Source organism: Meles meles, chromosome 8 (assembly GCF_922984935.1).
Source record: "Meles meles chromosome 8, mMelMel3.1 paternal haplotype, whole genome shotgun sequence".
In the NCBI taxonomy this organism is placed as follows: domain Eukaryota; kingdom Metazoa; phylum Chordata; class Mammalia; order Carnivora; family Mustelidae; genus Meles; species Meles meles.
In genome coordinates this window covers 53,944,875-53,972,767 of record NC_060073.1, presented here as the reverse complement: position 1 = coordinate 53,972,767, position 27,893 = coordinate 53,944,875, and the positions used below count along the sequence as shown (strand labels likewise).

Below are 27,893 nucleotides of genomic sequence, written 5' to 3'. Positions count from 1 at the left end.
GCCTATCAGTTCATGTCTGATACCAAGGAATTGCAGGCTATCAGGACTGGGAAGGGCTTTACATTTGTTTAACCCCCATCTCCATATTCCATTCTTCTCTGAAGCAGAGAAACTGCCCAAAAGGAAGGGAATTTACTACTTTCAGAGATAAGCAGACTGTGGTTTTGCGTTGTGATAGAGAAGAATGTTCTACATCTTCCCAAGGCTTCCACTTTAGGGTCCTAGTTCTAATCCTTGGAGCCACTAAGAATTAGTTTAGTCCTTCTTCTATGTGACACGACTTCAAATGTGTGCTGACAAGAATCTCGTCTTTCTTGGAGCTTTGAATCCTTTCCTTAAAGTTTAAGAGCTCCTCATTGCTCCTTCTATAGTCCTGACCCTCTCCCATGTGGTTACTCTTCTCACCATCTTCCAAGTGATTACCTGGAAACTGAGATGCCCAGAACAGAGATAATGTTTTGGTCATGTGGTGGCTGGTGTAGACCCTCCCTTTCTAAACAATCTCTATTGATGCAGCCCCAAACAAAATCAGTTTCTGGTAGTTATATCACATTTTGATTCAAGGTACGATTAAACCATTCAAGACTTTTATTTGCATATAATTGTACCTACTTCAGAGGTTACATCACTGACTTTGTAGGCCCTCAAATAATTTATCTTAACAAATTTATATTGTTAGGCTTTATTCATCTCACTTACCTATCATGATTTTTAGGATTCTTGGTTCTGGGCTCCAGTGTTCTTATAGTGCAGATAGTGTCATGCCCAAATTATAGGTCTTCTTCCAAATTATTGATGCAGTAATACAACTAGATAATACCCAATTGTTGAATAATTAAACAGTATCTTTCCGTATGGTTGTCCAACTGGGTGGGAATTCACTTTGTTCTGCTAAAATCCAGCCTAAATGTATCCAGGTCATATACCAGGGGATCAGGAGAAACCTCATCAGATGCTGTGCCGAGGCCCACATTTACTCAGCTTACAAAAGTACACCAATCTGGGAGCCAAGTAGCCCAAATCAAAAAAGGAAGTGATGTTAGTCTGCTGTCCCCCATGCTTAATGAACCCAGAGTCTATGAAATTTTAGGACCTCTAAAACCATTCATTTAAAATACATCAATCCCAAGAAGATGAGATGAGCAGCAAGTTTACTTTCCCCTGAAAATGGCTCAGCTCTTTACTCTGGACCTATGGCTTCCCCAGCTGCCAGTTAGGACCCTGCCGCTGCCTGTGGTGAAGCTCCACCCACCATCCCAGGTGGTCAGCCCTTATGGAGCACAAGCCAGTCACCAGTTCTTTTGTCCTCTAGTGCTGAGCACCCAGTAAGCCCTCAGTGAGATACTGAAGAGAGCGTCTGCCAAATCACCACATCTTTCCTGGCTCTGTGGGGGAGTGTTTGGAAATATGAAAGACTCAAATTTCAGCCATCAGTCACTTGAGACAAGCCAGAGCTCCCTTTTTTTATAGAAGGGAAGAGAGGTTGCTGAGATTGAACTGTTAACATGCTTCTCATCATTAAGTTTTCCCTTGTGCTGTTACTGTTATCAGTCCTGTCTGCCATTGCAGCTCTAGGATACAGCTGCTTCCCATGTGATGGAGGCGTGTTGGGAGCTCCCCAGCCACTAGGTCATACTCTAGACGCCTTTGAGGGGAAGTGCCAATCACGGCAGCACGTAGGGAACTGCAGGGTCCTCTCCCCTGGGGGGACCAGTCCTTTCCTGAAGCTGTGTCCGGGTACTCACCAGCGCCGCAGACCAGACTGGGAATCCCAGACTGAGAGTCACATCTCTGTGGGGACAGGAGGATATGTAAGCTGACCGTGGAGGCTTCCTCCCACCTTGAGCGCCTGTGCGCCAGGGCGTAGGGCAGCCATCCAGCCTCAAAGACCCGCCTCTCCTTTTGCCTTTGCTATTCTTCAGTAGTTCATGTGAGAGAGGTGATGGTATCCTAGAATAGGGAAGTGTATGGAGAAGGAGAAAATTGGACAGACTCTAGATATTTTGGGAGGGAGAGATAACATGACTTGCAGATGTGGGAGGGTGAGAGAAGAGGAGGAATATAGATATGCTGACTACCAGATTGTGAGCTTCAGCTTCTGGAGGATGTTTTTACCAAACTGAGATGAAGATGACTTGTGGGGGGAAGGCAGGGCGCAGGGGAGGGAAGACAGCTACATTTGTGAACTGTCAAGGTCAAGATGCCTATTAGGCAATGAATTAGACATCTAAAGAAAGCACATGGATGTATGAGTCCATAATGCTGGAAAGAGCCTGGGACGGAGAAAATGTTGGAGTCAGCCGTGCAGAAGGTGCGTTTTAAACCAGGGAGCTGGATAAGATCAGATAGTGATACTGAATGTTGTAGTCAACTGTGAAGTGCTTTACACGTGTATATGTGATGTTATTCTCCCGTCCATTTCTAGCTGAACCAGCACTAGTCCAAGTAAATGCTGTCTAACGCCAGGCCAGTCCTATGGAATGTGACCTGCAGTCCTATGAGGAAGCCATTCAGAAAAGGAAAGGGAGGGGGCTGGCCACAAACCCCTCCCAGCACCCAGGGAGGGCTGCTAGGCTCACTTGCACCCCAGCACCACTGAGAGAGCGTCATCCTCCAGGCTCACTGCCAGTGCAATTAATCATGTTAATATCTATAAATAAAGTGTAATCAACAGTTACTTTAACAGTGCATCGCTAATAATTGGTAGGATCTGTCACTGGAAAAGGGTGTTTTTGCCAATTTTGTCATGTCTGTGGCAAGTCTCAGGAATACAGTTGGAGTTTCTGAGAAAACAAGATGATCAAATCATTAGCAGCTTTCATGTTACAGGTGGGGTAGGTTCAGACCATCCATGTGATTATTACAGCTGAGGATTAATAACCCTTGAGAGAAATGTTGCAACTAGGATTTCCTCTCCACTTGGTAAATGACGATTTCTTGCTGCTGTGTCTCACAGGGACTCTCTGTGAGAGGCTTTCTCAGGGAGTCGATGGTGCTGGAGAATATGGGGCCTTTGTCATGATCCTATGTCCTTTACTATGGTGGCTCACTGGAAATATGACCCAAAGGCCCCAGGGAACTAGGCTACTGAGGCTTAGCAGCTGGCCTAGGACCCTTGCACCAACTCTTCATTTGTGAGTCAATCGATTAATTCAAAGAATACTGACCAACTCCCACTAAGTGCTGGCCACTGAGAGGGGTAGGTGAATGGGACTTCTCCTGAAGAGTACACAGACCACCAAGAGTAAGAAACATGTGATCAAGGACAATGGTGGTAATAGTTACCTTGTATTCAATACCGACTGCATACACCAGTTTTCACATTTAATCATTTTAACAACGCTGTGCTTAGATATCACTTCCGGTCTCCAAATGAAAAGACTGAAAATAGAGAACTGAGATGCTGAGAAATTAGGTAGCTTGCCTAAGGTTGCGTAATGGTAAGTGAGTCGCTGAGACTTGAACTCAGCTCCCAACAGCCGCTCTCTGGCCTCAGGGCCTTTAAGATACCAATTACGTCATCTTCTTTATGTTTATACCTTCAGTCCCAATTCCCACTCTGCAGAAGCAAATACCTCAGCTGCTTTAACCATTTCTTTTGAAATATACCTCCATATATTTTTAAATGCTTTATTTTTAGTTTTAGCATCTATTGAATTTTATTACAGAAGATGAGTTAACTACACATGCAGACTCTTCCCCATCTTCTCAAAATAGTGATTAAATTTGTGGAGGTAATTATGTCTATGCCACTATTTTGTAAACCTGGCTGATAGCTGAATCATGTAGACTTCTGTGGATTATATTCTTTTTTTCCCACAGGAGTTGGTCATTTGTATCTCCAGTCTGGCTCTTTCCCTTGATCTCCACACTCATAACTGACTATGTGGCATCCCCTTTTGGATCTCACATTTAATGTACAAAAAACTGAGTTCTTGATCTCTCCCATAGCCCAGTGCCTTCTCCCTCTATGTGTAGAAATGAGGATTAAGAGAAATTCCACTTTTCCCTTAACTCAGGCCAAAAATATTGGAATCATCTTTGACTCATCCCTTTCTATCATTTAATCTACTAGAAAATCCTCTTGTCTAAATTCAAAATCTGATGACTTCTCAACACCTCCACTGCTTTCTCTGGACCAAGCCACACTACCTCTCACTAACTGATGATAACCTCCTAACCCAGAGCCCTGCTTCCACCCCTTCCCCCTCAGACTGTTCTCAGTGTAGCAGCCTGGCAGGCCTTGTGGAAATCAAGTCATATTGTGCTACTTTTCTACTTTAATCCTTTTAAGGGCTTCCATTCCCACTCAGAGCATAAGCCAGAATCCTTCGATAACCTACGTGATCTGGTCCCTCACAGCCTCTCTCATCTCATCTGTTTTACTCTCTTCCCTATTCCATATTTCTTTTTCCTTCCTCAGAATAGCAGATGACATTCCCACCTCAGGGTGCTGTCACCTGCTCCCTGGTCTGTGTGGAGTCTTACCAGTTACCTGCTGCTCCCTTTCTCGCCTCTTTTCCTCAAGTCCTTTCTCAAAAGACATGCTTTTATGTAAGCCACCCTGCTTAATATTCTATTTAACTCCTCAACACTACTTAGTCCCCTTCTCTACTTTTATCTTTTCTACATTTCATTCTATGTGTGTGTTACATGTGTACTTATGAACATATGCGTATAGTTTACTTTGCTCCTTGTCTAGCTTCACAAGAAATACATGCCTCATGAAGGCCAGTGATTTTTGCCTGTTTGGTTCAGTAATATCATATTACTCTCCAGCACCCAGAGAGTACCTGGCAAATAATTACATTCCATAAATGCTTATTGAATGAAAAATAAATGAATTATCTGGTTTTTTAAAAATTTTATTAATTTTTTTCAGTGTTCCAAGATTCATTGTGTGTGTACCACACCCAGTGCTCCATGCAATACGTGCCCTCCATAATACCCACCACCAGGTTCACCCAACCTCCCACTCCCCTCTCCTCCAAAACCCTCAGTTTGTTTCTCAGAGTCCACCGTCTCTCATGGTTTGTCTCACCCTCCGATTTCCCCCAACTCATTTCTCCCTCCAACTCCCAATGTCCTCCCTATTATTCCTTATGCTCTCACAAGTAAGTGAAACCATATGATAATTCACTCTCTCTGCTTGACTTATTTCACTCAGCATAATCTCTTCCAGTCCTGTCCATGTTGATACAAAAGTTGGGTATTCATCCTTTCTGATGGAAGCATAATACTCCTTTGTATGTATGGACCATATCTTCTTTATCCATTCATCTGTTGAAGGGCATCTTGGCTCTTTCCACAGTTTGGTCACTGTGACCATTGCTGCTATGAACATTGGGGTACAGATGGCTCTTCTCTTCACTACATCTGTATCTTTGGGGTAAATACCCAGTAGTGCAATTGCAGGGCCATAGGGAAGCTCTATTTTTAATTTCTTGAGGAATCTCCACAGTGTTTTCCAACGTGGCTGCACCAACTTGCATTCCCACCAACAGTGTAAGAGGGTTCCCCTTTCTCCACATCCTCTCCAACACTTGTTGTTTACTTCTTATTAATTTTGGCCATTCTAACTGGTGTAAGGTGGTATCTCAATGTGGTTTTGATTTGAATCTCCCTGATGGCTAATGATGATGAACATTTTTTCATGTGTCTGTTAGCCATTTGTATGTCTTCTTTGGAGAAGTGTCTGTTCATGCCTTCTGCCCATTTTTTGATGTGATTGTCTGTTTTGTGTATGTTGAGTTTGAGGAGTTCTTTATAGATCTTGGATATCAGCCCTTTGTCTGTACTGTCATTTGGGAATATCTTCTTTCATTCAGTGGGTTGCCTCTTTGTTTTGTTGTCTGATTCCTTTGCTGTGAAGAAGCTTTTGATCTTGACCATTCTCTTTACCATACACAAAGATAAACTCGAAATGGGTAAAAGACCTCAAGGTGAGGCCGAAATCTATAAAAATCCTAGAAGAGAACATAGGCAGTAACCTCTTGTACATCAGCTACAACAACTTCTTTCAAGACATGTCTCTAAGGCAAAGGAAACAGAAGTGAAAATGAACTTTTGGGACTTTATCTGGGTTTTATTTGCTATATGAGGGTATGGGTTTCCATGTGCCTATCACTAATTCTTCCCAAACTCTGTCAGCCATTTAAATCTCTTAAGACACAGATCAGGTTTTATTTCTTACTGTAGAGGACAGCTTTTTAGGGGTATAGAGCAGGGAGCGGTATGAAGAGGCAAAAGAAGATAACCAATACGTAAGACAAATGTCCACACACACGAGTCAGTTTCTGAGCTCTCTCTACAACTCTGTTGGTTTGTTTACCTTGCACAAATGCTACACTTGTCCAGTCCATTCTGTACACCAGTCCAATAGAAACTTACTAGTTTTACTAATAAGTAATCCAGCAAAGTCTCCCAATTTGTTCTTCAAGAGAATCTGGACTCTTTTGGGACTTTGCATGTCCACATAAAAAAAAAATACATTATATGTTTATTTTAAAAAAACAAAGAAAGGATGAATACCCAACTTTTGTAGCAACATCGACGGGACTGGAAGTGATTATGCTGAGTGAAATAAGTCAAGCAGAGAGAGTCAAGTATCATATGGTTTCACTTATTTGTGGAGCAAAACAAATGACATGGAGGACATTGGAAGATGGAGAGGAGAAGGAAGTTGAGGGAAATTGGAAGGGGAGGCGAACCATAAGAGACTATGGACTCTGAAAAACAACCTGAGGGTTTTAAAGGGGCGGGGGTGGGAGGTTGGGGGAACCAGGTGGTGGGTAATAGGGAGGGCACGTGTTGCATGGAGCACTGGGTGTTGTGCAAAAACAATGAATACTGTTATGCTGAAAAAATAGATAAATAATTTTTTTTTTAAAAAGGGCAAAAAAAAAATTTAGGATTACTTTGTTAAATTGTAATCTGATTGGAATTACATTTAACGTGTAGACCAGTTTGGAGGATATCTTTATAATATTAAGTCTTCCAATCTATGAACATAGAATATCTCTCCATTTATTTAGATCTTCCTTAACTTTACTCAGTAATACTTTATCTCTTTTCTGTAAAAAAATATTGGACGTTTTTTGGTAAACATATTCCAAGGTATTTGATGGGGGGCGGGGGTTGATGCTATTTTAAGTGAAGTGGTTTTTTCCCTATTATTTTAGCTTTTTTTTTTCTGGCATATTAAAAGAAAACTTATCTTTGTTTCCTGATCTTATGGCCATTAATCTATCAGTCATCGATAAACATGCTTATTGATTCTAATAATTTTTCTGTAGTGTTTGTTGGGTATTTTATACATCATATTAGCTAATAGTAATGACAGAATTAATTCTTTATGTCAAAACTTTATGCCTTTTATATTTTTTACATGCTTTATTTCACTACATTGTCCAATACAATGTAGATAAGAAATAGTTATGTGTCTTATTCCTAATTTAATTGGGAAGCTTTCCACATTTTACCATTAAGTACACCATTGCTATAGCCTTGTTTTTAGATACCTTGCATCAAATATGTAAATTCCCCTTTCATATATAGCTTTTATCACAAATGGATACTTGATTTTATCATATTTTTCTACATTCATTTAGATAATTATGTTATTTTTTTCTTCTTTATTCTGTTATGGACAATTTTTTAAATTTCATATGTTAAATTAACCTTGTGAATTTGAGATAAAACACATATGCTAGTAATGTGTTATCATTTCATGTTTTTCTGCAGTCCATTTCCTAATATTTTGTTATTATTTTTTTTTTTAATCTTGGTTCATGAGTGAAATTGGTCTGTAATTTTGCCTTTCTTGTAATGGACCTCTCAGATTTTGGTACCTAAAATTTGATGGCTTCAAAAATGAATTGGGGAGTATTTTCTCTTTTTCTATTTCTGAAAGTGTTTGCACAATATTGGCTTTATTTGGTCTCCAAATATTTTAAAAATTCCCCAGTGAACCCAACTGGGCCTGAAAGGTGCTTAATTACAGATTCGGTTTCTTTAATAAGCAACAAAAATTCAGTCTTTTATTTTTATTATATTTTATAAAATTTGTGATTTGAAAAATTCATCAATTTTGTCTAATTTTTGGTCTAATTTTTAAAATCTATAAGCATAAAGTTGTCTATAAATTTTTTTTTTGTCTTTTTAATGTTTTTAGTAAAGATCTGTAGTGGTGTTCCATTTTCAACCATTACATGGTTATTTGTGTTTTTTTAATTCCCCTGTCTTCCTCTTTTTTTTCTGTCTTGAAAAAAGGTTAGCAATTTTCATTAGCTTTTTAAAAACTAACTTTGGCTTTCTTTGACTTTTTGACTCTCTTTAAATACATTTGTTTTCTAGTTCATTAATTTCTCTCCTATAGTTATTATTTCCTTCTTTCTACTTTGAGTTTAATTTGTTGTTCTTTCCCCAAGTTCTTCGGGTAGATGCTTTGATCACCAATAATCAGCCTTATTTTGTCCCATGTTACGCATTTAAAGCTAAAAATTGCCCCTTAATCTGCATACGGCAGATTTTTTTTTTTAAGATTTTATTTATTTATTTGACAGAGAGAAATCACAAGAGAGGCAGGCAGAGAGAGAGGAAGGGAAGCAGGCTCTCCGCGGAGCAGAGAGCCTGATGCGGGACTCGATCCCAGGAACCTGAGATCATGACCTGAGCCGAAGGCAGTGGCTTAACCCACTGAGCCACCCAGGTGTCCCTGCATACGGCAGATTTTTAAGCGTTTATGTAGAAAAACCGCTACCATTCTCTTCCTATGTGTTTCTCCTTTACTCTCATGCAACTACCATGCTCATGACACCTCTGACACAGAACATGTGGAGTTTTCCCACAGCAAACATTTCTGCGACACCAACTTGGTACCCTAAACTTAATCTCAATTCTGATACTATCTACCTGGAGATAGCATCAGATCCCACATGTTAAGGACTCGGCTCATGAGATTGCCTGCCACTTCAGATGCCAGTCATTAGTGGGTCCCTAGGTTACTCACCACTCTGTTCATTTGGCAACAATTCCCATGGCCTCTCCTCTGTTGGGATTTGATTGTTTGCTGATCAGCTTGTACCATTCAGGGAAATACTTACTCACTTTTACCAGTTTATTAAAAGACATGATAAAGTAGACAGATGAACAGCTGGATGAAGAGATACACCGGGAAGTGTCCTGGAGGATAGGAGCTTCTGTCCTTGTGGAGTTGGGGTGTGTCACCTTTCTAGTATACAGATAAGTTCACCATTTGGGGAGCTGTCTGAACCAGGCCTATGGCAATTTATGGAGCCTTCCTCACATAGGCATGAACACTTATGGACCCCCTTCCATCCCACTCTCCTCTGGAGAACAGGGGGTGGGGATGAACATTCCAAGCTTCTTACCATGGCTTGGTCTTTCTGGTGACCAGCCCCATCCCAGGAGCCCACACAGAGTTGCTTCAGTAGAACAAAAGATGCTCCTAGTTCTCTTTATCACTTAAGAATTTACAAGGATTTCAGGAACTCTGTGTCCCAAGGGGCCCACGGACTGAATATATGTTTCATTTTATAAATTGTAATGTTACAGCAGTGTACGTATTTTGAAATGTGTTATTTTCATTATTATCTAGTTCAATATACTTCTCATTTTATTGTGATTTTTACTTGTACCCATGTATTTGGAAGGTATTGTATTTGTATTCTTCATTTTCAAACATATAGAAACATTCTAATTATCTTTTTGTTGTAGATTTCTAGCTTAAGTGCATCATTGTCAACCTTCATCTTACCTAAGGTCTCTGCCAGGCCCTGCTGTTCATTAACCTCCTTCCAGAGTGTCTTCCATTACATCAACTGTTGATCGCTGGGTTATGGTTGGGTACAAAAGCATTGGACTACAACTGCCTCTCCCTGTTCCAGTACAGAAAAATAAGTGTGAAAAGGCAAGTTGAAATGAGAGCACTGTGTGCCTTCAGTAAAGGGTTTACTCAAGTGAGCTTGGGGTACTCAAACCCTACACACTGTAAAGAAAGGACTGGTCTTGACTGGTTCTTGAGAGATAACCTCTAAGCCCTTAGAATATCCTGCCTGATAAGAGTTCTTTATATAAGACCTTGGGCCACACCAGATGTTTTATGTTAATGATACGATAATGGTGAACACCTGTTTTTGTTCGCCTAGGGCCCTGAGCCATGCTTTTTGACCTCTGATGAAGGGAATGAAGTCTGACTAGTTAAGGTCAGTCATGTGGACACTCTTTGCCACCCACAATAAGAATCTTGGACATCAAGGTTTAGGTAAGTTCCCAGTTGTCAGTATTTGATATGTGTTGTCACACATCAAGGCTGGGAAAATTAAGTGCTGTCTGTGTGACTCCACTAGGAGAGGACAACTGGTTTCTCTTGGACCCCACCCTTGTATCTTTTTCCTTTGTTGATTTTAATCTGAGTCGTTATGCTGTAATAAACTGTAACTGAGAATAACAGCCTTTCTGGGTCCTAAGAGTCCTTTTAGAGACTCATCAAACCTGAGGGTGGTCTTGGGGACCTCCAGTACAGTGGTACTCACCAGTATTGAGGAAACTGGGGTATCAAAATCTGTTGATAATGATTCTTGTTGCCTAACTGTGTAAGCTTCTGTAAAGCCAAAGTTCTCTAATTTTGGTGATGTTAGTATCATACAGGTAGTCTTAAGGAACAGGTCATCAGAATTTCTACCTAAATACATCAGATGAAAAATATGAGATAACCTCCACTCCCTTTTGAGGCCCCTCATAAAATAATAGTAAAGGAACTACGAAGGGCATAAGAAGTAGAAGACTTTTGTTTTGACCCTTTAATTATAAATATAGGCAATTAGGGATATCTTAGGAAAACCACCATCATGGTCCAAAGTAAACAAATAGATTATCTGATCACTGGAAGAAAAGACATTAAAAGAAAAGAAGAATTCGAATTAACATGGATCACTGAGGACCAGGAAAGATCAGTGAAAACAAGATATCTAAATATCTTTTGGGGAAATTTCAGAAGGTGTAAAGTACAAAGTAAAAGTACAAAGCGACAATCTTAAAATCTCCTTGAAAGGAAAAAAAATCAACAAAAGAATGGCATCAAACACCCAGCTGGAACATGAAGTACTTGGGAGACATTGTGACAATGTAAAATGATTCTAAGAGAAAATAATTTTAACCTAAAATCTGTGCCCAGCCAACTTCTTTTAAGAATTAGAACACAGTAAAGATTATTTTAGGGGCACTTGGGTGGCTCAGTGGGTTAAAGCCTCTGCCTTTGGCTTGGGTCATGATCTCAGGGTTCTGGGATCGAGCCCCGCATCAGGCTCTCTGCTCTGTGGGGAGCCTGCTTCCTCCTCTCTCTGCCTACTTGTGATCTCTGTCTATCAAATAAATAAATAAATAAAATCTTTTACATATCCTTTAAAAAAAGATTATTTTAACAATCTGTGAACCCTTTCTGGAAAAAAATTCTCAAGGACACACTCAAGCAGAATGAAAAATGTATCTCAAAAATGTATCTCAAAAGGGGATAATGATGTGGGTTTTAAGAAACCACAGTTTTCTTTGCAGTGAGCAAAGAAATGGAAATACTTTCACCATAGTTGAAACATTTGTTAATTTGGCTGTGAACCGCAATAAAATAACAAAACAAAAAACAAAGCAAAACCAAAAAAAATGTATTTTAAAAGACAAAAGCATAATTAATTAAATTCTGGGAGGAAGAAGATTTAGTTACAAAATGAACAAGCTTGATATAACAGACACATGGAAATTCAGCCCTGGCAAATGGACAATCCGCATTGAGCACATTTGAGCACAAGGGAATGGGACAGAAGTAGGAAAGAATAGCATAATATTTCAAATGGGTTGAAATCATTAAGGCATAGTCTCTGAACTCAAGGCAGTAAAAGTAGAAGACAAAAGTAGAGTCCTCTGCAAAATATGTCTTTTCAGAATTTTAATGCCCATTATTAATTTATACATAACAAACCAATTTTAAGTGTACAAGCTTTGTCACATGTGTACAGTCATGTAACCACCACTAGAATAGTGACATAGACTATTTCTGTCACCCCAGAAGTTTCCCAGTGCTCCTCCAATCAGTCCCCTCCTCCCAACCCCCAGTCCCACGTTCCCACAGATCACTTTGTGTCACTGTCATTTGGCTTCCTTCAGAATGTCACATAAAGGGAATCATACAGTGTTGCCTTTTGTGTGTAGATCCTCTCACTCAGGGTAACACTTTCATGGTGTACTTGTGTTGTTTCTCACATTAGTAGTTTTCCATTTGGTTGCTGAGTAGTATTCCGTCGTATGAATATACCACACTTTGTCCATTCACCATTTGATGTTACATTTGGGTTTCTTTTTCGTGTGGGCTCACAACAAGTGCATACAAGTTTTGGATGGGTGTGTGATTTTATTGCGCTTGGGGAAATAACCAGATGTGGTATTTCTGGGTCATTCAACAAGTGTATGTGCAGCTGAGGGGAAACCGCCAAACAGTTTTTCCAAAATGGTTTTAGCATTTGCATTTCCAGTAGAGCTCGTGAGAGTCCACTGTCCTGCATCCTGGGCATTATTTCATACTGTCAGTCTTTCATTTTAGCTCTTCGAGTGGGTGTGTAGTGGTATGTCACTATGGTTTAATGTAATTTTGACAAACTGTCTGTTCAGATCTTTTGCCCGTATTTTCGTTAGGTTTTCTCTCTGAGTTCTAGGAATTCTTTATGTATTCTGGATATAAGTCCTTTATTGATTGTATGTTATGCAAATATGATCCTTTAGCCTGTGGCTTACTTAACCTTTGCCTTTCCTAAGAATGAGTTTGAAGAGCGAAAGATTTTTAACATTAATGAAGCACAAGATATCACTTTTTTTCTCTGATGCTTTGTGCTTTTTATGTCCATCTAAGGAATCTAACGCAAAGTCAAACATTTTCTCCTGTGCTTTCTTCTAGCACTTTCAGTTTCAGTTCTTACATGCTCCACTTCCATCAAATTCTTCCATGTCATGTGAAGGAAGATCATACTTCTTTTGTTGTTGTTCCAAATAGATGTCCAACTATTCCAGCACTATTTTTTAAAAAGAGTATCATTTCTTCATTAAATTATGTGGTTCCTTGGTATGGTTTATGGCCATATAAACAAGGGTCTAATTCTGGCCGCTTCATCCTGTTCCATTCATTAGTATATGTGTCCTTTTGCCAACACCTCCTTGATTCTTGATTACCGTGGTTTTATTCTGTGCTTCATAGTCAGGTAGTGTTAAGTCCTTCAATTTTGTTTTTCTTTTCCAAAATTATTTTGATTATTCTGGGTTCATTATAGTTCCATATACATTTTAGAATCAGTTTGTCAACATCTACTAATGGTAGGTTTGGTTTTTGATTAGAATTGCACTGAATTTACAGATTACAGAAAACTGGTATCTTAACAACATTGACTCTCTTGATCTATGAACGTGGAATATCTCTCCATTTATATGTTTCCTATCTAATTTTCTCAGCAGTGTTTTGTAGTTTTCATTGTACAGGTCTTACACATAATACGCTAAATTTATCTGTGAGTATAAATGTAAATGTATTTTGGGGGCAACTGGGTGTCTTAGTCAGTTAAGCATCTGACTCGATTTCAGCTCAGATCATGATCTCAGGGTTGTGGGATCGAGCCCCGCATCAGGCTGTGTGCTGAACATGGAATCTGCTCAAGATTCTCTCTCTCCTCCCTCTGCCCCTCCACACTCACATACTCTCTCTCAAAAAAAAATTTTTTTGAAATAATAATAAAAATAAGTAAATAAATGTACATGTATTTTAAAATTTCAGTTCTGAAGTGTTTCATTTCTAGTATATAGAAATAATGTTGCCTTTGTATTAACCTTGTTGGCCTTGATAAACTTGTTTTTGTAGCTTTTTATAGATTTCTAAGGATTTTCTCCATAAACAATCATTGCACCTGCAAATAAAGCAATTTCCCTTCTTCCTTTTTAAGGTATTTATCTTTCATTTCTGCCTTATTTCACTGTCTGGACCCTCTAGCTCATGTCAAATAGAAGTGGTGAGAGCAGATGTCCTAGCCTCGTTTCCTAATTTAGGGGAGAAAGTCTATCATCATTAACTTTAATGTTAACTGTAGTTTTTTTATAGGTTTCTTTTTAATAGAAACAAGCCCGCTTCTATTCCTACTTTGCTAGGAACATCTATCTGAATGGGTATTGACTTTTTTCAAATGATCGCTTTGTGTTTGTCATTATGGTTTTTCCTTTATAGTGTGTTGATATGGTGATTTGCTTTGATTAATATTTTCAAATGTTAAGCCAAACTTGTGTTCCCTGGATAGATCCCACTTGTTCAGGATTTATCTCCTATTTAGTACATTGCTGGGTTTAATTTGCTAAAATGTTATTAAGGATAATTGTGTCTGTGTCCATGAGGATGCTAGTCTGTAGTTTTCTTATAATATCTTTGTCCAGTTTTAGTCTCAGGTTATTGCCATCCTCGTAGAATGAGTAGGGCAATGTTACCACCTCTTCTGCTTTCTGGAAGAGCTTACATAGAATTGGCATTATGTCTTTCTTAAATGGGCTTGACTTTTCTTTGTGAGAAGGTTTTTAACTATTATTTCAATTTATTTAGTGGATATAAAACAATTCAGGTTATCTTTTTTTTTTTTCTTTAGTATGGTGTTTTTTTGACTTTCAGGTAATCTGTTCATTTTATCTAAGTTGTCAAATTTATTGGGATAAAAATGTTCATAATATTTCTTTAATATATTTTAATATCTGTAATATCTGTGTAGATGTACCCAATTCCATTTTTATAATGATTTCCTTTATTCCTATACATTCCTAATTTATAATATTTCCTAATTTTTGTTCCTGATCATCTTTTTTTTTTAAGATTTTATTTATTTATTTGAAAGAGAGAGAGAAAATGAGAGCACAACCTGGGGGAGGGGCAGAGAGAGGGACAAGTGGACTCCCCACTGAGCAAGGAGCCCTATGCAGGGCTCCATCCCAGAACTCCCGGATCATGATCTGAGCTGAAGGCAGACATTTAATCGACTGAGCCACCCAGGGACCCTCTTGATCAGTCTTACTAGGATGTTGGTTTCATTGATTTTTCTCTAGGTGTTTCCATTTTTTGTTTTTCATCGTTTTCTACTCTTACATTTGTTGTTTCCTTCCTTTTATCTATGTTGTGTTTGACTTTCTCCTGTTTTTTCTGGTTTTGTGTGTGTGTGTTCTTAAGTTGAAGATTGGATCACTATTTTTAATGATACCTCTGTTTGAATGTTAGCATTTTTAAAAGACTTGTCTATTTATTTGAAAGGGGGGGTGGAGGCAGAGGAGAGAATCTTCAAGCAGACTCCCCGCTGAGCACAGAGATTGCAGTGGGGCTCACTTTCCTGACCCATGAGATCATGACCTACACTGAAATCAAGAGTCAGAGGCCCAACCAACAGAGGCAGCGGAGCTCCAGAATGTAAACATTAAATGCTGTACATTTCCCTATACGCACTGCTTAGCCTGTGTCCTACAAATTTTGATATACTGTATTATCATTTTCATTCCATTCAAATTAACTTTTAATATCCCTGCGGGTTTTTTTATTTGACCTGTGGGTAATTTAGAAAAGTATTATTTAATTCCCAAATATTTGCAGATTTTCCAGATAGATATGATTGCATTCTAGTTTCATTTTAGTCTTATTTGGAACAGACTTTGTATGATTTCAGTCTTCTTGAATTTAATGAGAATTTTTTTTAATGACCCAGAACATGGTTTATCTTGGTGAATGCTTGGTGTATAATTGAAAAAAATATGTATTTTGTTGTTATTAGATGGAGTAATAATGGGTAAAGTAAATGACAGGTCAGATTAGTTGTTATTATTGCTCAGGTCTTTTATATCCTCACTTCTTTTCTGCTTGCCTGTTCAGTCAGTTACTGATAGGGCAGTGTTGAAATCTCCAACTCCACTTGTGAGTTTGCCTTTCCCTTCTTAATTCTATCAGATTTGTTTAATGTATTTTGAATTTTTGTTGGTAGATTACATACACATTTAAGGTTATGTCCTCTTGATGATTTGACCCTTCCTGCCTGGCACTATTCCTTGATTTTAAATATTCTTTGATATTAATACAGTCACTAAAACTTTCTTTTGAGTAGTGTTTACATGGCCTAATTGTTTTTAATCTTTTTAATTTAGCTTTGTCATGATATATTTTTTTAAGAGTTTATTTATTTATTTGATAGAGAGAGATTACAAGTTGGCAGAGAGGCAGGCAGAGAGAGAGAGAGAGAGAGGAGGAAGCAGGCTCCCTGCTGAGCAGAGAGCCTGATGCAGGACTTGATCCCAGGACCGAGATCATGACCTGAGCCGAAGGCAGAGGCCTAACCCACTGAGCCACCCAGGGGTCCCTTGTCATGATATTTTAAGTGGGTTTCCTATAGAAAGCATATACACTTGGGTCTTGCTTTGTTATACCTGTTACTTTTTTAGTGATTACTATATTGTTTGAAGTCTACATCTTTAGAATATTTTATTTAATATTTATTATTTCCTGAGCGCCTGGGTGGCTCAGTGGTTTAAGCCGCTGCCTTCGGCTCAGGTCATGATCTCAGGGTCCTGGGATCGAGTCCCGCATCGGGCTCTCTGCTCGGCAGGGAGCCTGCTTCCCTCTCACTCTCTCTGCCTGCTTCTCTGCCTACTTGTGGTCTCTGTCTGTCAAATAAATAAATAAAAATCTTAAAAATATATATTTATTATTTCCTTTCTTCTGCTTACTTTATTTTTATTTATCCTTTTTAGTTTTTATTCCTTTCTTCTAATTTCTTAGAATGGAAGCTGAGGTCATTGATTTGAGATTTTTCTTCTTGTCTAATAGAGACATTTTGGTCCTATAAATTTCCCCTTAAAGGCTACTTTAGCTGCATTTCACAAATTTTAATATGTCATGCTTTCATTTCAGTTCAGTCAAAATACTTTCTAAATCCTTTTTTGATTTCTTCTTTGAGCCATGTGATATTTTTTAAAAAGAAGAAGAAGTATGATATTTAGTTCAAAATATTTGGAGATTTTTCCAGATACCTGTTTGTTGCTGATGTCTAATTCATTTGCACTGCAGCCAGAAAATACACTTTGAATCTTCTCAAATTTAATTGAGACTTGGTTTGTGGCCCAGAATATCGTCTTTCTTGTTTTGTGTTCTGGGTGCCCTTGGAAAGAATGTGTGTTCTGCTTCTGTTTGGTGAGTACTTTTGTAATGCCACTGGTTACGCCCAGTCAGTTGATAGTGTTGTTCAACTATTCAAACCTCTGACTTGTCTATCCTCACAATTCTATCAGCTCTTGCTTCTTTTTTTTTTTTATAATTTTTTTTTAAGATTTTATTTTTTTATTTGACAGAGAGAGATCACAAGTAGACAGAGAGGCAGGCAGAGAGAGAGAGGGAAGCAGGCTCCCCGCCGAGCAGAGAGCCCGATGCGGGACTCGATCCCAGGACCCTGAGATCATGACCCGAGCCGAAGGCAGCGGCTCAACCCACTGAGCCACCCAGGCGCCCAGCTCTTGCTTCTTGTATTTTGAAAATGTGCTATCTGATGCATAAATATTTAGAATTTTTATATGCTTTTGATGAATTGGCCCCTTTATCATAATAAAATGATCCTTTTTGCCCTGGTAGTATTAATTGCTCTGACCTATACTTTGATATTAATATAATCACCCCAGATTTTTTTTATTAGTGTTAGTATGGAATATCTTTTTTTTATTCTTTTACTTTTAATCTACTTATATCTTTATAGTCAAAGTAATTTCTTACAGAGACCAGAAAATTGAGTCTTGCTCTTTTACTGAATCAATCTTTTTTTTTTATCTGGATGCTTAGATCATTTACATTTAATGTATTTGTGGAGATAGTGGGTTTAAACTTACGATCTTATTGTTTGTTTTCTATTCCTGTCAGATTTGTCTCTTCTAATCTTACTCTCTTTCCCTTTCTTTTCTCTCTTCTTTTGGATTAATCTAATATTTTTAAAGCATCTATCTTATCTTCTTTTTTGGCATATTAGCATCCTTTTAATATTTTAGTCATTTCTTTTGGGTTTATAGTGTGCATATTTAACATACACAGCCTAACTTGAAGTAATATTATACTATGTGTGCTATATACAGTACAAAAACCTTACAAATCTAGTTTCATATCTTCTCAATGAATAATCCCAATAAAATGATAATTCCTCCATTTCAGTATCAATTTTTCAATCTCAGAATGGTCCCTAAGTGGCCTTGCTTGGGTTCCATATTCATCCCTGAATAGACAACAACAGACATGGGCATGACTATTTTGCTAAGCCTGAATTCCTGCAGCAGATGGAATTGGAAAGGAACTCATCAGAAGAACCTAGGAAGAGGAATACAAAAGTGCACTAATTAGACAAAAACTAGAGCTATCACAGACCACTATAGGCAAACATATCACATTACATATTGGCAGGTGGAGAATTCACTCACCACTTGCTATAAATTCCCAATATATTTTTCTGACAATACTGAACTTGGCCACACAAAGCAGGAGCAAATGAAGCATTTCTTTACATGACATTTTCCTTCCCCTTATCTCCCCCAGGGCACACAGCCACCAGTGACAGTCTGCATATCTGATTCTTGTCAAGCAAAAAAGAAGCGAAATACTCCACTACCCTTTTATATTTGACTTTTATCAGCATTCTAGAAAAAATTTTACAGACAATATAAGTACCTCTGTGTAAGGCAGTTTCTCAACCTTGAAACTATTGACATTTTGAACCAGATAGCTTTTTGTAGGGGGGGCTGCCCTGTGCATTGTAGGATGTTTAGCAGCATCCCTGGCCTCTACCTGCTGGATGTTGGAACACCTGCCTTCCCAGATGGGATAGTAAAAAATCTCTCTAGGTAGTGCCAGATGTCCCCCAGGACAGCAACATTTGCTTCTAACTGAGAACCAGTGGTTTAAGGGAATGTTGGCAGACATGGGGATTTATAGGTTCTTGACCCCAAATCAACATCAGCTGGTGGGGAAAGAGCAAAATTAACATTAGGTGTTATTTCAAGTCTGTCCTTAAGGGATGGAGTGTGATGTTCCCCCACTGCTAAAACAGCGCCCAGCACCTGGAAAAGAGCAGTGCTCCACCATCACAACCATAGCCAATGTTGAAAGAATAAGGGAGTGAGTGAATGGATGGATGTGTGGATAGCAAGAAAAATAGAGATTATTCACAGTGTTACTCTGGGAAAAGGAGTGACAGAGATGGTATATATACATAAGAAAAAGGCTTATTTTTACTGTTTCACTAAAAGTTTCTATATTTGAATTTTATCATTTTTACTTACATGACTTAGAAAATTTTAACCGTTTTATTATTTATTTTAAATATTTTATTTATTTATTTTTTATTTGACAGAAACAGTGAAAGAGGGAACACAAGCAGGGGGGTAGTGGGAGAGGGAGAAGCAGGCTCCCCACTGAGCAGGGAGCCCAATGGGGGGCTCCGTCCCAGGACCTTGGGATCATGACCTGATCCAAAGGCAGACTCTTAATGACTGAGCTACCCAGGCGCCCCTTAACTGTTTTATTTTTAAAGCACTTGGAAATCAAATCAAGCATTTTGTCTTTGGTAACTTAATTTGGTCTTTAATTTTGGGTTGTTGTTGTTGTTGTTTTTGGAAGTACAAATGTGATCTTTAGCCCTGGTTGACCTTTCGAATACTCTGTCACCAAGTCTGAGGCTTGATTTTTTTTTTCTTTTAACTCATGAGCAAAAGAGCCATACTGTGAGTATTTGTTAATGGGATTTATGTTGGGAAGAAAATGTCACTCCTGTTTCCTTTGTCAAAGTCAGATTTTTCTGGGCAGGAGGAGAGGAGGGGGTGGTGAGGTAGGTACAGTGAGCAGCCCCCCGAGAGAGGAAAGGTGTTTTGCCTTTTCTGCTTAAGGCAGGCAGGAGAAGTCAAAGGGCAAAGGAGTAGGGCAAGGAGTGTAGAAGGAAAAAGATAATTTGGGGGAACAGCTGTTGCTTCTCTTTTCTCCCCAGCAGGAAGCTGGGTCAGATCCTCCCTCTTCAGGGAGGGCAGACACCCATCCTGCGATGGGGAGTCCAGCAGCATGAAACGGTCCAGTGCCTGTCGCATGTAACACCCCCACTCCCATAGAGTTCTTGTCTGTCCGCCTCACTCTGCCCCAGACAGAAAGGCCCAGACAGGTCTGGGCTCCAGGATCCAGGAGAACCTGGCCTGCCAAGTGAGGTCATTTATTTACACAAGGCAAACAATGCACAGAGATGCAGAGCAATCCATCTGCCTTAGCGACCAAGCAGATTCCCTTTGCCTCATCTTCCTGCAGAAGCGGTCAAGGCAGGGAGATTGGGCGAGGTGACCTTCCAAAGCTGAATCTTGGCTTCTAAAAATAGAAGCATCCTTGGAGAATCGAAGAGGAGGGGAGGCTGTGGATGTTGAAGGCAAAACCCAGACTCCCCAGAGCATTGTCAGGATGAAACTGTATTAATTAGACACAGGCACCCAGCTTGATAACATTAGGTATCATAGAAATTGAAACTAAATAAACTGGCTTCCCACCTCCCCCCTTTCTGGTAACACTCTCCCTGGGCTAAAAAGGAGAAAAACCATTTCTTCTGACCTACTTGAATGGCTATACACTGTCTGAGGTGATGTCTTCCCCCTCTGAGGGCAACAGGGGCTCCACAGGGACACACCAAGAGAAGGCCAGAGCTACAGTTAAGTGGGAATTCCCCAACCTGTCCCAAGGCCACCAGCAGGGGGTCACCACCCATCTCCCTGGAGGGAACCCACACAGGGCTCTGTGTGAGGCTGGACATGGGCAGGGCTGGGTGAATGTCTGCGTTTGGATGGCACCTGTGGGTCTGCAGGGCCCTCATCTAGAGCCGGATGGTAGGTACTAGGTATTTCAGGATCTAGAGGTGCTGTGTGTTGGTCTACACACCTAGTGTGTGACCGGGTTGTGTGCAGTGCTCTGGCGGGTGGAAGGTTGTGTCCGTGTGTGTCTGTGTGTGTGTGTGCATGCACATGTGTGCGTTTGCGGGAGTGTGTGGAAGTATTATGGCCGCTCTGGGGGTGCTGTGTTGGGGAGTGTGGAGGGCTGTAAGAGAAGGCAGCATAGGGATGGTGATTGTTGGGAGGACTTTGCTGACTGATGTGGGGCCTGTGGGGAAAGCTCGGGGGAGTGGGGGAGCTCCCTAGGAAGTGGGGAGGGGCTGGGTGGGGACCTGTTTGAGAGGCTGCAGGAGGCCACAGGGGGCTGTATACAGAGGGTGTCTGGGCTGTTGGTGAGGCCATGCAGTCCTACAGAGCCCTTCTTCAGGCAGCTTTGTCCTGGGGACCCTGGGGATTGCGGTCGCACTATGAATGGAGCCACATGGGGGACCATGTGGGAAATAGTTAAGGCTCAGGTTCTCCGTGGGATTGACGTCAGGGAGAGACGGTGGGGACTCACAAGAGGAGCAAAAGGAGAAGTGCTTCCCTTCTAGTGCTGCCCTGTAGCCATCCTTATGCACCCGGACTCAGACACTTTCTAATGCTTCCCTTTTTGCTTTCTCAACAGGACAATGTGGATCTTGGAGAGTTGATGTTTTCCCTCTGCTATCTTCCAACGGCTGGCAGGCTGACCATTACCATTATAAAAGCAAGGAATTTAAAGGCAATGGACATAACAGGAGCCTCAGGTGGGACATTCTCAAATTCAGACTGCCTTATAGGGTTCTAGAGCCTTACAAAGTCTCTGGTAGAGTTGCGAGGTGCATGGAACCAAACTACCTAGGTTTAATCCTAGCACTAGGCTGTGTGACCCTGGGCAAGTCCCTTAACCTCTCTGTGCTTTGGATACCCCGTCTGTAAAATGAGGCTAATACTAGTATCTGGCTCATTGGGTTGTTGTAAGATTAAGTAAGTTAATGCACATAAAAACGTAAGAATAGTATCGGGCACATACTAAATGCTACCTAATGTGAATAATCATTATTATTCTCTCTCAATTCCTCTTCACCATAATTGTGAACTGGTCCTACAGTTTGCACATGCTGATAGAGTTTATCTAACTGGGTCTTTCCTCTTACATAAGCAATCACTATCTCAGGCTTATGGAAGATGAAAAAAACAATCTTATAGCCTCATAAAAAACTCATCAATGAACAATGTAGTTTGGTATTGCCAGTGAATCAAATATGTACATTTAAATTCTAAACCATAGCAAAAAATGCCCCCATATGCAGTTCCTATTTTACGACCTCCGCAGGGGTTCCCAAAATGTGGTCGTAAAACACCCAATCCACTGGCTGTTGATCACAGAAATCAAAGGACTCTGGATGCAATATAGTCTGCTTCTTGTCCTCTAGTATTTTTCCCAGAGGAAAAAGATGTGGCCCCTTCTGGTCCTCTGAATCCCTTCTGGACAGTGTACCAGGAGTCAGTGGTTGTGCAGGTGAGGAGAGAGGGAATGCCCCACTGAGCAGAAGAAGAGTGAGGGGGAACCAGAAAAGTCTCACTGGAAGCAGGAAAGAGCCTTGTCACCTGTCCCCCTCTGCCCATGTTGCACCACAACCAAGCCATTGCCCTTTCTTTCCCTGCCATGCTGCCATGGCATGAGCTTTCCATGGCAGCTCTGCACTCCCCAAAGTTCTCCCTGTCATCTAGGTGTTCTCCCTGTCCCTTTCCCAAAGACATGGTGTCTAGGAAGATTCTCTGGGGTGGCTCAGAGTTCAGGGCCTGTAGCCTGTTTAGTGTCTCTCCCCGTTGAAGCCAGGCAGGTCCTAGCTGGAACGTTTTCTTATTTGATAACAGATATTTTCACACTCTTTTTAAATTCCACACACTTTGAGGAGACAGAGTCCTGTGCTTTTTCTTGAATGAATGCCTTCATTATCCTAACTCTCGTTGCTGCCCAGACATCATATTAATTAAAATCCTCAAACTCCAGGCCACAGGCAAATAAGGGAGTTCAGCATTGCATCATCTGTAGAACCCCACTGTGATGAAACTGCCCCCTGAACCCACATCTATCCTCACAGTCCCCCTGCGTCTCCTGGTTGTACAGATCCCTACGTGAAAGTATCGCTGATGTGTGATGGCAGACGACTGAAGAAGAGGAAAACATCCACCAAGAGGAACACTCTGAACCCTGTTTACAACGAAGCCATAGTCTTTGACGTCCCTCCCGAGAACATTGACCAAATCCACTTGGCAATAGCTGTCATGGACTATGACCGGTGAGATGCCTGGAGCTCTCTCTAAGGGCAGGTCTGCTGCACCTGGGGCAGGGAGGGCAGGGGGGGAATGGGGCCACAGATGCCCAGCTGGCATCCCAGGCTGCTGGAAATAAGTCAGGGGAGTGCCCCAGGGAAAGCTGACTGACAAGGAATCGGCATTTTCCAAACCATGCTGAAGAGTTCTATTATTCAAGTGCTTCTTTACTGTCCCCCTTTTCATTTCTCTCTCCTTCCCTATCCTCTCCTCCTTCCCTCCTCCTCCCCTCTTCCTCCCCTCTCCATCCCTGCACACTCCCCAGAATCTCACCCTGGGAAACTGGGGCCCCATAGGTCTTAATCTTCTCCCACGCAATCCTGCCTGGACTTTGTGGGAAGATTCCACTCAAAATAGCAGAGTGATTCCTTTAGCCACACCACCAACATTTCTAAATAACTCTGTTATTTTTTTCCCTTCTCCCAGTGTGTTTAATAAAGATCATTTCCATCCACTTAAGTCTGAAAGCAAACAGAAATGTTCTCTTGAAAATGCTAGAATCAGTATGGATGACAGGGTACATTAAAATGTATAAGATGCTCGACTTTCTAATTAATACAGCACAGAAGAGATATTTATAGCTTGCATTGTAGCCAATTGTGTATTTAAAGGACAGATTTGAAAAACAGTCATTTTAATATGCAAAGGAAGTACCAACAGGGAATTAGACATGTTAAACCAGTCATTAGACTGAAATGCAAAGTCTCTTTTTAATTGGAAACCTCCCACGTGGTCTGGGCACAATTATAAAAAAAAAAAAATCATTCTGACTTCGAATATAATCTTACAAATATTATTTGCAGCTAAGAATTTTCCCACATACTCCTGAAATGTCAGTAAGGCAGCTTCAGCACCCCAAACACTCTTCCTAGCAGATGCCTAGGTCAAGCAGAACTGTCTCCCAACCCAGGGAACACATGGCTTGGCTCAGCAGCCCAGGGGTGTGACAGCCCACATCGGGCAATAGACCTTATCCTGTCTTCTCTGCAGGAAATGCAACACCAATAGTGTCAGCCCACAGGAGGGGCCATTGCCCACCAACCGTGGAAAGCTAGGCCAGCTTTTTTCAAGTGATTGCCAAGTTTCCCGCATCGACAAATCTGATTATATGAGCTCTGCTTCAATTCAATTCTCAGTAAACCCATGAATCTGCCTGGAAAAATCCATGGCAGAATTCATGGGGCTTCTGCATGCAACTGATTTTAATGAGTGTGGACTTGAATATCCTTCACACTCCCCTACCCATGTCTCACCCTTACTCCCTACATACAAATAGGAGAAAAACCACTCATCTTTGCCGGAAGGAAAAGAAAGCCCTTGAGTTTGGATCCCTAAGAGTCAAAGGATTTCATTCTAGTTAGTCAGACGACTTCTAACCAAAAACTGCTAAGGGGGAAAATTTGTCCCAAGTCAGGGATGTACCCTGAAGTTTTCAGAAATATTAACCCTGAAGTTACAGGAGCTCAGTATCTTTCTATAGGAGGAAATCAAGTAGGCTCAAAGAAGCTAAGATGGGCTTGGAAGGAAGGAGGGGAGAGCATAAGAACGCATGTTCTCTGAAGAGAGGGATTGTAAGAAGACCCAGGAGCTATTTCCACCCTGCCCCCTTTGTTAGCTCCAGACCATGGCTGCCCTACATGGCATGTCTCCCTTACCCATACTTGGTTGCCTCTGACAGGAATTTGAGCAGCCATTAATGCAAGGAACTCCTTTCAGATGGCCTCCCTTTTGTTATATAAGTTTGAACCTAGTTCTAGAACCAGAGTTGTCATCCTTAGCATGCATCAGGAACAAACTAAGCCATTCCAGTGTCACAAAAGCCAAGGTGTGTGATGGCCACACTCTACTCCTCCTCTTCCAGTACAATACTGGATCCCAAGTTCTATTGGCTATTGAGCTTGTCCTGTAGTTTTAAATGTGAGAAGGAAAAGAACCACCCTTCCCCTCATTCCTACTAGTTTAATTGAGTAGCTGTTGCTCTTATATACCAGAATTTTAAGAAAAAATTATTGTGGGCCATTTTCACAGTGTAGGTCATAATGAGATCATCGGCGTGTGTCAAGTAGGCAATGAAGCTGAGAGGCTGGGCAGAGACCACTGGAGTGAAATGCTGTCATATCCTCGGAAGCCCATTGCACACTGGCATTCCCTGGTGGAGGTAAGACCCTACTCCCACATGTTGCACTTTGTAGAAGAAGAAATGCTTTGCTATTGAAATGCAGGAGCCACCATAAGTGTGAGTGTACCGGGGTCTATGGTCATCGGTGAGTTTCTCTGGCTGCCTTTCCTGGGCTGTTGGAAATTGCCTTCAATCTAAGGTTGAGTCTATGCGCCCCACCCATCTAGTAGGTTTTGAATGTTGATCGCTCATCCCTTGCTTTCTTTGTCTTCAAAAATGATCGGGATTCTCTGATTCCATGCTGTGGCTTTGGGTTGACGTTTGGAAGGTGTCTGCAAGATCTAGGTGAGTGTGGAGTTTCAGATTGCCATAGGGAGGTGTATGCGGAACATCAGAGAGAACTTGAGACTGGGAGAGCAGAGACCCAGATTCCAAGACCGGCTCTAGCATTAACCTGTGATCCCAGACAAGCTGCTTAGAATCAGTTTCAACTACATGTGATGAAAGTCCCAAAAACAACAAATGCATGGAAATCTCTCTCTTACATTTAAAAAAAAAAAAAAGGGTCCAGGGATACCTGAGTGGCTCCCATCGGTTAAGCATCTGCCTTCAGCTCAGGTCATGATCCCAGGGTCCTGGGATCGAGTCCCACATCCGGCTCCCTGCTTAGCAGGGAGCCTGCTGCTCCCCCTCCTTGTGCGCGCTCTCTCTTTCTCTCTCTCTGACAAACAAACAAATAAATAATATTTAAAATAAAATAAAAATGTTTAAAAGGTCCAGAAGAAGGCAATCTAGGGTGTTACAGTGGCTCTGTGATCAATAGAGACCTAGACTTGTGTCTTTCTGCTTCACTGTCAAAGTACAGGTGTGTTTTTGTTTTTTGTTTTTTGGGGTTACCTCATTGAATAACATGGCTGCTAAGCTCCAACCAACACATATCTTCCAGGTCGCAGAAGGGTGGAAAGACAAAAGCCAAAAGCACACACATTTTCTTTTAAAGGATTTTCCTTGATGTCTCCTGCAACACATCTACCTGTATTTAACTTGGTCACAGAACAGTCGTATGGACACATGTGGGAAATGTATGCTTTTGCTGGGTGGAAATAGGCCCAACTGAAAACCTGGGTTCTGTATGGAGGGAAGAAGAGAGGAGTGAATCCTTGCATACAGTGAGTCATCATTCTGCCCCACACATTCATTCATTCACTCACCATCCCCTTCCCTTACTTCTCGTTTATGCTTCCCCCATCCGTCTTTGCCCATTGACTCACTCTCTTGTTTATTTACTAACTCATTCTCTCAAAAACAAATTGCATTCATTAGGTAACATTTGTGAGAGTGAAATGCCATATTGGATAAAGAAAACAGATGGGAATAAGAAACCTTCCTCCAAAGAGCTTATAGATACCAGAGAGGCAGAAGAAGGCACACAAACGGATCATTAAAATGCCCAGTCATAAGCATTAACATCCACAGCAGTTGCTACTGGAGTGCAAAGGAGGGAGGTGAGATTGTCCGTGTAGCATTCTTCCTCCTGCTCTTGGGAAGGGAAAGGCAGGGAGCCCCTGGGAACCTAGACTCCAAGGAGCATGGGTTCCAGGCAGAGAACTTTCCTCTTTTATTCTCCCAGTGTAGGCAGCTCTGTTCCTTCCAAAAGCCAACCTGAGCAGCCAAGACAAGAGCGTCATCACTATGGGCTCTGCCGCCATTGAGAGTCAGGAGAGCCAGGCTGAAGCTGGCATGCTGGGCATCTGTGGAGAGGCTGTGGGCCTGGGGAGGAAGGGACAGTCTCCCTTTGTTGGAGGCGGTACTGGGAGGAGAAGAGCAGTGTAGGTCTTATGCACTGGTCTGAGCTTCAGGCCATTGGGTGTATTCAAGCAGCACCTAGGGTCCCCTAATTTATAGGTCCCTGTGGATACCTCTGCCCTGGGCTATCAAAGCTAGGACTCTTTCTTTCCTGGATTCAAAATTAATTCCTATGGGAGACCCACTACCCCTGTGAACCACCTGAGAAGTAGCTAGGAGACAGATGCTGACCCAGCTGCCCCTTGCTTCTCCAGCTCCTGGTGGGGCTCTCAGAGGAGTCCGTGTGGGGGCTCATAATCACCTGTGTCTGCTGGAAGCATGGCCATCAGAACAATTATAATGGACTTTTTGCACACTTATGAGTCTCTGCTGACTTTAATTCTTGCTTTTAATCTGGAGGGTCTCAGAGTGTCCCAGAGCTCTCCGTTTCCCAGGACACAGGATGGGAAAGGAGTGGGGTTTAGGGGTGTGGTGTGGGGCTGAGACAGGAGCCCCAATTTGGTGCATAGGCAGCTCCCTCTCAATACCCTTGCTGGGGAGGAAAGACAGGTGAGGCATTGCACATGAGCCCCGAGTGGCTATGCACACATTGTACCCAATGGGAAGTCTAGAAAGCATGCTTTGGAAGCTACCTTGGAAGCTGAGGAAA

General features: G+C 41.2%; 1 protein-coding gene across 1 annotated transcript in view; it reads left to right on the top strand.

Moving 5' to 3' along the window:
- Positions 1–27,893, top strand: part of SYT9 (synaptotagmin 9) — a 200,432-nt gene that overhangs the window by 123,583 nt on the left and 48,956 nt on the right. Inside the window, exons 4-6 of the mRNA XM_046017567.1 lie at positions 21,626–21,746; positions 23,114–23,285; positions 25,348–25,477. Coding sequence (XP_045873523.1) covers positions 21,626–21,746; positions 23,114–23,285; positions 25,348–25,477 — 423 coding nt within the window. The remainder of the gene's footprint in view (positions 1–21,625; positions 21,747–23,113; positions 23,286–25,347; positions 25,478–27,893) is intronic.